At 46.6% G+C, this 12,028-nt stretch overlaps 1 protein-coding gene across 1 annotated transcript in view; it reads right to left on the bottom strand.

Moving 5' to 3' along the window:
* Positions 1 to 12,028, bottom strand: part of LOC102787931 (uncharacterized) — a 47,423-nt gene that overhangs the window by 19,324 nt on the left and 16,071 nt on the right. The window contains exon 4 of the mRNA XM_087844584.1: positions 11,774 to 11,896. Coding sequence (XP_087700710.1) covers positions 11,774 to 11,896 — 123 coding nt within the window. The remainder of the gene's footprint in view (positions 1 to 11,773; positions 11,897 to 12,028) is intronic.

Below are 12,028 nucleotides of genomic sequence, written 5' to 3'. Positions count from 1 at the left end.
AGAGAGAGAGAGAGGAGCAGAGAGAGAGAGAGAGAGAGAGGAACAGAGGGCGAGAGAGGAACAGAGAGAGAGAGAGGAACAGAGAGAGAGAGAGTAACAGAGAGAGAGAGGAACAGAGAGAGAGAGGAACAGAGAGAGAGAGAGAGGAACAGAGAGAGAGAGAGTAACAGAGAGAGAGAGAGTAACAGAGAGAGAGAGGAACAGAGAGAGAGAGAGGAACAGAGAGAGAGGAGCAGAGAGAGAGAGGAACAGAGAGAGAGAGAGAGGAACAGAGAGAGAGAGAGTAACAGAGAGAGAGAGAGTAACAGAGAGAGAGAGGAACAGAGAGAGAGAGGAACAGAGAGAGAGAGAGAGGAACAGAGAGAGAGAGAGTAACAGAGAGAGAGAGAGTAACAGAGAGAGAGAGGAACAGAGAGAGAGAGAGGAACAGAGAGAGAGGAACAGAGAGAGAGAGAGAGGAACAGAGAGAGAGAGAGGAACAGAGAGAGAGAGAGTAACAGAGAGAGAGAGGAACAGAGAGAGAGAGAGGAACAGAGAGAGAGGAGCAGAGAGAGAGAGGAACAGAGAGAGAGGAACAGAGAGAGAGAGAGGAAAAGAGAGAGAGAGAGAGAGGAACAGAGAGAGAGAGAGAGAGGAACAGAGAGAGAGAGAGAGAGAGAGGAAAAGAGAGAGAGAGGAACAGAGAGAGAGAGGAACAGAGAGAGAGAGAGGAGCAGAGAGAGAGAGAGAGAGAGAGGAACAGAGGGCGAGAGAGGAACAGAGAGAGAGAGAGGAACAGAGAGAGAGAGAGAGTAACAGAGAGAGAGAGGAACAGAGAGAGAGAGGAACAGAGAGAGAGGAACAGAGAGAGAGAGAGGAAAAGAGAGAGAGGAACAGAGAGAGAGGAGCAGAGAGAGAGAGAGAGGAACAGAGAGAGAGAGAGTAACAGAGAGAGAGAGAGTAACAGAGAGAGAGAGGAACAGAGAGAGAGAGAGGAACAGAGAGAGAGAGAGTAACAGAGAGAGAGAGGAACAGAGAGAGAGAGAGGAACAGAGAGAGAGAGAGTAACAGAGAGAGAGAGGAACAGAGAGAGAGAGAGGAACAGAGAGAGAGAGTAACAGAGAGAGAGAGGAACAGAGAGAGAGGAACAGAGAGAGAGAGAGGAACAGAGAGAGAGAGAGGAAAAGAGAGAGAGGAACAGAGAGAGAGGAGCAGAGAGAGAGAGGAACAGAGAGAGAGGAACAGAGAGAGAGAGAGGAAAAGAGAGAGAGAGGAACAGAGAGAGAGAGGAACAGAGAGAGAGAGAGAGGAACAGAGAGAGAGAGAGAGGAACAGAGAGAGAGAGGAACAGAGAGAGAGAGAGAGGAACAGAGAGAGAGAGGAAGAGAGAGAGAGAGAGAGAGAGGAACAGAGAGAGAGAGGAACAGAGAGAGAGAGGAACAGAGGGCGAGAGAGGAACGGAGAGAGAGAGAGAGGAGCAGAGAGAGAGAGAGAGAGAGAGGAACAGAGGGCGAGAGAGGAACAGAGAGAGAGAGGAACAGAGGGCGAGAGAGGAACAGAGAGAGAGAGAGGAACAGAGAGAGAGAGAGTAACAGAGAGAGAGAGGAACAGAGAGAGAGAGGAACAGAGAGAGAGAGAGGAACAGAGAGAGAGAGAGGAAAAGAGAGAGAGGAACAGAGAGAGAGGAGCAGAGAGAGAGAGAGAGGAACAGAGAGAGAGAGAGTAACAGAGAGAGAGAGAGTAACAGAGAGAGAGAGGAACAGAGAGAGAGAGGAACAGAGAGAGAGAGAGGAACAGAGAGAGAGAGAGTAACAGAGAGAGAGAGGAACAGAGAGAGAGAGGAACAGAGAGAGAGAGAGGAACAGAGAGAGAGAGAGGAAAAGAGAGAGAGGAACAGAGAGAGAGGAGCAGAGAGAGAGAGGAACAGAGAGAGAGGAACAGGAGCAGGTGAGACACGTGTTAGTCAAATGGTTGTTTACCAGAAGTATCACCGTATCATAGGTCCTCATGTATCTCATATCTAGTGTTTCTTTTTAGGTTTGCTATTTTTCAATCTCTATATTTAATAAGTTTTGCAGCTTGTTTGCACAACAAGGCTCAATAATTATATAAACGTCTCTGAATCTAAACAGTGGACTTTGGTAGAATTAAACAATAAGTGTCGTGCAGGTCTATGATGACTTTTAGTGCTGCTATCATCTAGTTCTGATTCTGGTCCTGTCTTGATTAAATCCTAAATAGTCCTGATTTTGAACTGATGTAGTCCAGTTTTAATTCTGGATCAGTTCTGGGTCTGGTTTAGTCCTAGTTTTTTAATTAAACCCACATGCATACTACCCTGTAGGGCTAGGCCCCGGGTGTATCAAATGTCTGCCTCCGCCTCTGGTCCTCACCCACAGAGGGGACGTGTGGATATCTGCTGAGGACATTGGTAGAAACCTCAGACTGAGAGCAGAAAGTCCTGCTTTGAAGTGAATTCATGGTTAATTAGTTTAAACAGATTTGGCTGCGAGCTGCATGCAGACACACAAACTGCTGTGAGATAATGTGAGCTTTAATTTAACCCAACAGGACTTAACTCTCTGCTAAAGAGCCACATTCAAGGACGGTTATCCCATTGCCATTGTGTGTTGTATTAGAACGTGCCGCTAATTGTGTTTCTTAATGTGCTCTAATCAATCTGAATAAGCGGCCTGTGTGAAGGACACGAGGATACGAGTGCATTCACAGCGAGCGACAAACATTTAGAAACATTTGTATTTAAATCTGCTCAGTGAGCGAGCTCACATTAACTCTGACTGTGGGTGATGGTTTCATCCTGCTCAGATAAGCTGACACGTTCCCCTCCCACAGGGTCAAAAATCCGTCACAGCTGCAGCAACACTGGTGCAGTTTTACAGAGCTGTAAAGTCTCCAGCAGGAAGTCAGAGTGAAGTCACCGTTTTTCCGTCCATCCATCTGTCTGTGTGTCTGTCAGCCCACCATCCATCCATCCATCCATCCATCCATCCATCCATCCATCCATCCATCCATCAATGCATCTGTCCATCCACCCATCTGTCTATCCATTCAATCATTCATCCATCGATCCATCGATCCATCTGTCTATCCATCCATCCATCCATCCATCCGCTCATCTGTCTATCCATTCAACCATTCATCCATCCATCCATCCATCCATTCATCTGTCTATCCATTCATCCATCCATCCATCCATCCACCCATCCATCCACCCATCTGTCTATCCATTCAACCATCCATCCATCCATCCGCTCATCTGTCTATCCATTCAACCATTCAGCCATCCATCCATCCACCCATCCATCTGTCTATCCATCCATCCATCCATCTGTCTATCCATCCATCCATCCATCCATCTGCCTATCCATTCAACCATTCATCCATCCATCATCTGTCTATCCATTCAACCATTCATCCATCCATCCATCCGTCCATCCATTCAACCATTCAACCATCCATCCATCCATCCATCTGTCTATCCATTCAACCATTCATCCATCCATCTGTCTATCCATTCAACCATTCATCCATCCATCCATCCGTCCATCTGTCTATCCATTCAACCATTCAACCATCCATCCATCCATCCATCTGTCTATCCATTCAACCATTCATCCATCCATCCATCAGTCCATCTGTCTATCCATTCAACCATGCATCCATCCATCCATCCATCTGTCTATCCATTCAACCATTCATCCATCCATCTGTCTATCCATTCAACCATTCATCCATCCATCCATCCGTCCATCTGTCTATCCATTCAACCATTCAACCATCCATCCATCCATCCGTCTATCCATTCAACCATTTATCCATCCATCTATTCCTCCATCCATCTGTCTATCCATCCATCCATCCATTCATCTGTCTATCCATTCAACCATTCATCCATCCGTCCATCCGTCCATCTGTCTATCCATTCAACCATTCAACCATCCATCCATCCATCCATTCATCTCTCTATCCATTCAACCATTCATCCATCCATCTATTCCTCCATCTGTCTATCCATCCATCCATCTATCCATCCATCTGTCTATCCATTCAACCATTCATCCATCCATCCATCCATCCATTCAACCATTCATCCATCCATCCATCCATCTGCCTATCCATTCAACCATTCATCCATGGTAAATGGTAAAATGGTAAATGGACTAGTTCTTATATAGCGCTTTTCTACTCTTTCTGAGCACTGTGGATGTACACAACTTTTTACATTCACCCATTCACACCCATTTGCACAAGCACATTTTTCTAAGTGCTTTCTAAGGTAACATTCACACACACATTCATACTCCGATGGATGCATCGGAGAGCAATTTGGGGTTAGTATCTTGCCCAAGGATATTTGGCATGCAGACTGGGGAAGCCAGGGATCGAACCACCAACCTTCCGATCAGTAGATGACCTGCTCTACCACCTGAGCTACAGCCACCCCGCAATCCATCCTCCTCCAATCCTCCATCCATCTGTCTATCCATTCAACCATTCATCCATCCATCTGTCTATCCGTTCAACCATCCATCCATCCATCCATCCATCTGCCTATCCATTCAACCATTCATCCATCAATCTGTCTATCCATTCAACCATTCATCCATCTATCTGTCTATCCATTCAACCATTCATCCATCTATCTGTCTATCCATTCAACCATTCATCCATTCATCCATCCATCTATTCCTCCATCCATCTGTCTATCCATCCATTCATCTATCCATCCATCTGTCTATCCATTCAACCATTCATCCATCAATCTGTCTATCCATTCAACCATTCATCCATCAATCTGTCTATCCATTCAACCATTCATCCATCTATCTGTCTATCCATTCAACCATTCATCCATTCATCCATCCATCTATTCCTCCATCCATCTGTCTATCCATCCATTCATCTATCCATCCATCTGTCTATCCATTCAACCATTCATCCATCCATCCATCCATTCAACCATTCATCCATCCATCCATCCATCCATCTGCCTATCCATTCAACCATCCATCCATCCATCTGCCTATCCATTCAACCATTCATCCATCCATCCATCCATTCAACCATTCATCCATCCATCCATCCATCCATCTGCCTATCCATTCAACCATCCATCCATCCATCTGTCTATCCGTTCAGCCATCCATCCATCCGTCTGTCCATCCGCCCATCTGTCTATCCATTCAACATTCATCCATCCATCCATCCATCTGTCTATCTGTTCAGCCATCCATCCATCCATCCGTCCGTCCATCCGCCCATCTGTCTATCCATTTAACCATTCACCCGTCCATCAATCCATCTGTCCATCCGTCCATCCACCCATCTGTTTATCCATTCAACCATTCACCAGTCCATCCATCCGTCCATCCATCCATCCATCCATCCATCCATCCATCCATCCATCTGTCTATCCATCCATCCATCTGTCTATCCATTCATCCATCCATCCATCCATCTGTCAGTCTGTCCGTCCATCCATCCATCTTTTCCGGTATGGGAGTGGGTACACTCTGGATGGGTCACCAGTCCATCAGAGAGAAAGACTTCCTGCACATGTCTGAACTTGCTCATGATGACCTTTGACAGAACAGCAGTATCTGATACTCTGGGAATAAGACAATAAGAGCTCTACAATAACCATCAAAGTGGACTGACTCTTCTTCTCCACATTTTTAAGTTTACATTGTTTAGTTCTATTTTTAAGCACTGGGTGCTGCCCCTCAGCAGGCTTCCAGAACCTAGCTAATCTTAAGATAGCTGGTTGAAGGGGAGAAGCTAAACAGCTAGTTTCAGAGAGAGGGTGCACTGAGGGGCTGCACTGAGGCACAGTGTTGTCAGATATAGAGGGATTATTTTGAATCGTGAATCATGGAAAGCTACTCTGGTGAAGTCCAGGAATAAAAATGTGGAGCTGAAAGCAGCAGATCCACTTTTCAGAGTATTTTATTTTTCTTTGTGTGTGAAGTTCTCATTGGCTGTGCTAACACTACGGCACAAACACTGCACAGAGACACAAAGATGGACTTACAAACTGTGTGTCCGAGTGAGTGGAAGAGGAGAAAACAGAAAACGTTAAACTTAGAGGGAGAATGAAGGGCTTGTTTCAAATATCAGACTGTAATCCTACATGGAGCAAGGAAAAATATTAAAGTGAATGTAGGAGGAATAGTGGTCATTTTCTGGTTTTTTTAATGGAGTTTCTTGCCCTTCTTTAACTACTTGCAGTGGATTTTGATGTCTGTGGATATTTAATCCCACACAACTCATCAGTCCTCCGGAGGGAGGATCGGAGCTCGTTTTGCTTTAATACAGCAAACATTTATGCGGATTTATGACTCATTCTGATGGATGTTAAAGTCGTCCTGAAGCGAGTCCTTGGTAAGATGCTGCGTTTCCTCCTCACACTGCTTCATCAGAAGCTCCTCCTCCTGGTCCTGTTATTTGGACCCCCTCCCTCGTGGTGCTGCTCTAAACTGGATTAAACAGCCTGAACATCGTTTTCTGCTGTTTTCCGCCCATTTAATTATGCCGCACTGATGTTCCTCATTCAGCCAACAACCGTGAGCGTGAAAACCGAGCGGGGCGCCGCCATCACAGGAACAGGAGGGGAAAAACCTGTCAGTGTCCACAGGATGCTTCATGGAGGTTTATTTTGGCGGCGTGCCCGTGTTGGCGGCGAGGTGCAGACTGACCACTGAGCCCAGAGTTTTCATTAAAAGGTGCTAACTGAAGCCGGCCTCACCCGCCGGCCTCCTCCAACACTCGACCAGATTGTTCATGCTTCCACCTCAGCCTCACACAGGCAGGTGTGCAAGACTGCAGAGGACACATTTATTCATTTCCTCGAGTCAATCAGAGGCAAAACTTACTTTTCCAAACTCAAACATCGAATGCTTTTCTTCTCAGAGCAGATTATTCTGCAGCGATGCTCTGACGAGCCGAAGGCCTCGTGTTATGAAAAGAGTCAAACTGATCCGGACGAGTAGAAAGCACTGATGCATCTGAATAACGATCAGCTTGAATTAGAGTCCAGAATCTGTTAGTTTGGATCTGGATCGTGCACAGTGCAGGGATTTTCTGTTCCTTTAAATGGTTAACGAGCCAACTAGAACACGGGCCAACTCAACGAGCCACAAAAGCTCCGTGTTACACATTTGCAAACATGACAGACACCTGTCCGCCTCAGCGGGACACTCGGGCCTCCGAGAGACGCTCACAGCCGTTTCCTCGCACAGATCCGGGGGTAGCGCCGACAGTGACCCGGCACAAACCGCCGACTGCCTGCCAACAGTCGGGCTCGGTGTGCCGAGCATCTGTCGGCCCTTTGGAGGTAGAGGAGCGACGCGCGGGATGAGTTAGCGCCGCTCGCCTGGAAGCAGCAGGCAAAAAGCACATCAGAAAGGCGTCAGCTTCACTCCCGTTTTGATCAAGCGAGGCATGAAAAGGAGAGCAACGCTGTCAAGTGGCGAGAGGGCTACGCCATTAATGTTGTTATTTCTGCACAGGGAGGTCTGTGCAGCTAATGGAGGGGGGGGGGGCACATTAGGCGAGGCCATATGGAGGGGTCCGTTTGCCGGAGCTCTTGAATAGGCAGCTTAGAGCTGTGTGAAATTCTGCTTGTGTAGAGTTTTCAAAGACAGCCTGCAACAGCTCTGCCATATGTGGCGCTCTGAAAAGCCGGCTCTTTATTGGCTGTGGAGGCACACTTTGACTTAACAATGAATGTGAGGAACATATGCTGGGACGGGGTCTCAAAGAGCTGCAGGAGAAGAAAGGAAACCACAGATCGATGCAGGAGCGCCGCTCACAAACAAGGACAATCTCGCCGTTCCCGAGATCCTCCGCTCAGCACCGTGAAATCAAACCGCCACCAAATAAAAGTACAGAGGCTCCGGCGAATGGCTGTGGAGAAATTATCAGTCCCTCCCATCTGCTGGGAGCCGAGCCGCCTCCCTTCAGGCTCGCTGTCTGCTCAGATATTAATTACCATGTAATTACAATATCATTACACACGCCCGCTGTCTGGCTGCTGGGCCGCTCCAATCGCACGCAGGCCTAATGAGCGTGGACCCGCCATCCCGATGCGGCGTCCAAGGCGCGCGGCGGACGGCCACTCGCGCCGGCGTGTTTGAGCCCCCCGAAATCTCCAGACCCTGAGACACAAAACAGCACAACGAGCGACCACAGACAGGAGGACGCACGTGCGATAAGGCCGAGTTGTTGCTGCGTTTCCTCATTTTATCAGTTTGATAAAATCTCTGACTTTTTAATTTTTTTCCATATTTGTGTCCGTTTCTGTCTCTTTGTCGTTGTTTTGTGTTTCTTTGTATTTGTGCTTCTTAGCTTTTAAGTTTAGTCTCCGTGCGGTGGTTCGGCGTCTCTGTGCACGCCGTGTTCGGTAATCCGTCCATGTTGCTGTGATTAACCTGATGGCAGGCTGTCAGAGCTGTCAGCCTCTTTGAAGAGAGGGCTGCACGGCTCGCAGCGCTGCATTTCTGCAGGTGCTTCAAACAAACAGCAGAAGATTGGACGTCTGAGTGAGGCCTGTTTACATGAACTGAATTTTACATTAACCCCGCCCTCTGCTCGCGTGAACGTCCGACTCGTTTAAACTCGCCGTGGTGATGGGAGACAGGAGGTGAGGGAGCTGCTCTCTGTGATATGGGCGCTCGGCTAATTGAGGCAGAAGGCAGAGGTGTTCTGTTGTGTTCAGATGATTCATGTTAACGAAGCCAAACTCACCCCCTTCATGTACGGCAGGTTTGCATCACAGGAGGCCGTCAGCGGCAGAGAAAGAGAAACACAGAGCCGATGAATTCACAGTGAAACAGACAGCAGGACTGAAAACAGGAGGGAGAAAAGCTGCTGTAGCTAAACTACTGTCCAAACTAACGTGGAACAAACCGTCGATTCAGGTTGATTCATTGGTCATGACCTTTCACTCATTCAAGAGTCGAAGTGCTGCTATATTTATTACTGCACTGCAGTGGTTTGTATCATATCTATCTAATAGACTCCAGTTTGTGCATGTAAATGGAGAGTCCTCTTCACACACTGAGGTTAATTATGGAGTTCCACAGGGTTCAGTGCTAGGACCAATTCTGTTTACATTATACATGCTTCCCCTAGGCAGCATCATTAGAAGACATAGCATACATTTACACTGCTATGCAGATGACACCCAGCTCTATCTGTCCATGAAGCCAGATAACACACACCAATTAGTTAAACTGCAGGAATGTCTTAAAGACATAAAGACCTGGATGGCCGCAAACTTTCTGCTTCTTCATTCAGATAAAGCCAATAAAACCTGTCAGTCACTATGTGTTTACACACCTCTCTGCATTCAATCATTAGTTATTATTAATCTCTGGCTGCACAGCGTGCCTTTGTCCTCCTCCCTTCACTGCTGGTTTTGGTGGTGAGAAGTTTTATTTTAAAGGTGAACCTTCTCTGTTTCAGTTTGCATTACACTTTTTCTATTTTCAGCACAGCTCAAAAACAAAATGACAATTCATGCAAACAAGTGGGTGCAATAACAGGCAGGTGTTCTGCAGCAACCCCTCCCCAGGGCACATTTTTCCCTAGCAACTGGAGGTTACCGTGTGGTCGCTGACCGGTCTCTGGACCTAAATCCACGTATGATGGTCCCACCCAAGCCTCTGTGCTGGATGGATGTTTGACCCGTGGTTCCACATGCTAGCTTCATTTTGTTATCATTTGTGCTTTTATATGAATTTACTTTATTTTGGAGCATTTCTCCACCGTTCAGAGCTTTTTACCTGACCTTGTGGATGCAGGCAGTCTGCTATAAAACATTTTGTACTAGAATTAAAGAGTTTGTAGGTACAAACGTGTTTCGCCTGCATAAAGAGAGTTGATGTAAGTGTGAATATAACCACAGTATGTTAAAGACTTCATGGATCAGGTTTCATTGAACAAAATCATTTTTTCTGAGTAAAAATCTACAGTGTGACTCCTTGGTTAGCTTAAGTGAAGCTGTTATAAGCTCAGATTTACTCATGAACATGATTACAGCTCTTCTCACACGTCAGCGTTTACTCAGGACGGCCCTGACAGTAACCATGAAGCCTCCGTCCTCGGTCTTCTGTTTATCTGATCCTCGTCCTCGCCTGCTGCCCGACTCTCAGCAGCTTCTTATCCAAACTAATAGGATCATTACCCCCCCTCCATTCATTCAGCTGCACTCCCCTTTCTTTCTTTTCAATAAGCAGATTACTAATGTCTTTGTTGCTCTTTGAACATTTAATTTCCTTAAGCCAATTGTTTCGTGAAAGCGTCCGGCTCTGAAGCCATTTATCGACGTTTGCTGGTGGAGGGCTCAGGTGGAGGCTGCAGCATGGACCTAGAGCAACACTTATTATTAAATGAACCAATTATTACTGTCTGCAAAAGTAAGGCCACGCCTACTTCCTGCTTCCAGTAGAGAGCTTCAGATTAAAGGCACTTCCTGTCCAAAACAACAGAACAAAGTTAGGAGGCAGACTGGGAGCTTTGAAAGTTTGGGTCCAGAGGTCAGTTCATGGTCTTAGCAGGAAGCTGCCTGTGAGGACTCACTGCTGCCTCTGCTGGACGTCAGAGGACCTGCAGGTTTTGATGTTTAATTGTTGGTTTTCACTTGTTTTTGGTTAGATGTAGTAAAAGAAAACTCAGACAGACAGAGACCAGTCGGTGATTCTCTGGAAACCTCCGGTCGCTGGAGAAAACCGTGTCACCAGATTGGTGGCTGCTGCTGTCACCAGATGAAATCAGCCACAAAGACGGTGCTGCACCAACGTAAACGGTTGTGTTTTTACACTGCAACCAAAACATTTCCAAAGGTGCAGTTCTTATTGTGAAGGCAACCATACTGTACTTCTCTTCATTATGTGGTGAGTCGATCTTCTGTTCTTCGACTGCAGCTAGTCCAGAATGCTGCTGCACGTCTTAACTGCCACTCGTAGATGCGAGCACATCACCCAGTTTTATATTCACTTCATTGGCTGCCCGTGCATTTTAGGATCATTTTGAGCTGCTTTTATTTGTTTTTAAATGTCTGTCCAATGCTGCCCCTCTGCTCCTCTGTTTTTAAATCACGTCTTAAAACATATTTATTTACTTTGGCTTTCAGCACAGCAGGACTTGTTGATGTCTCTTAATATGTTTCTTATTAATTACATTATTTTTAATTTTAAGATATACTACATGTAATTTAAACTGTTTTCTCTTTGTTTTATATTTGTAGCACCCCTAACCCTTATAAATAAAGATGCTATGCTATACTTCGAGCAGACAAGTCAGCCTCTTCTATGCAGGGCAGCAGGCTTTCAGTGCAGCATGGTAAACCTCTCTGTGACGGGTTCCACCCACTGACACCCACCAGCTGGTTGGTGAATGCACATATTTCCATGGGAGACCGGCCCGTGTGACCTTTCTGTGCTCTAACCCTCCGTGAAGCTCTTTGAGCTGCACGTGTGAAACAAATAATTCAGATGAAAATATGACCCGGACAAGTTTTACTTACGGTGATGAAATCCTGACGTGGTGAGAAAAGAGGAAAGGAAAAAGGAAAGAGTTCAAGTGTTTAGAGGATGAATCAGAATAGCGGCGTGCTCACTATCTGCGCCTATAAGTCCTACTGCACGCGCTCCAGCTAATATTCAAGCATCGCTGTGTGTAACAAACACTGATGGCTTTAACCCAGCAGCTACTAATCACTAAATGACACCTTCTGCGTCAGAGCACCGCACAGACTAGACCTGAGGCAGACCTTCTTTAGCACGAGCCCGGGCTCCTGAGCAAGCAGCCGGCGCTGGGTGGCCACGTTCCCCACGGCACAGCTCTTCAACCACTCCTTCTCCAGAGGATCCAGAGAAACCCTGTGGAACAGAGACTGGGGGAGGAAGGGGAGGGAGAGGAAAGGAGAGGAAGGTGACCTCCATCTGCATTTAAACTGTAACCGAACACCAATGAAGAAGCGATGAAGCCCCGCCCCCTGACATTTGAACTGTTGAGGTGAACACGT

The sequence above is a fragment of the Neolamprologus brichardi genome, chromosome 7, assembly GCF_056152115.1.
Source record: "Neolamprologus brichardi isolate AB-2024 chromosome 7, ASM5615211v1, whole genome shotgun sequence".
Taxonomy (NCBI): Eukaryota; Metazoa; Chordata; class Actinopteri; order Cichliformes; family Cichlidae; genus Neolamprologus; species Neolamprologus brichardi.
The sequence above is the reverse complement of the archived record's forward strand: the minus strand, read 5'-3'. Positions and strand labels throughout refer to the sequence as shown.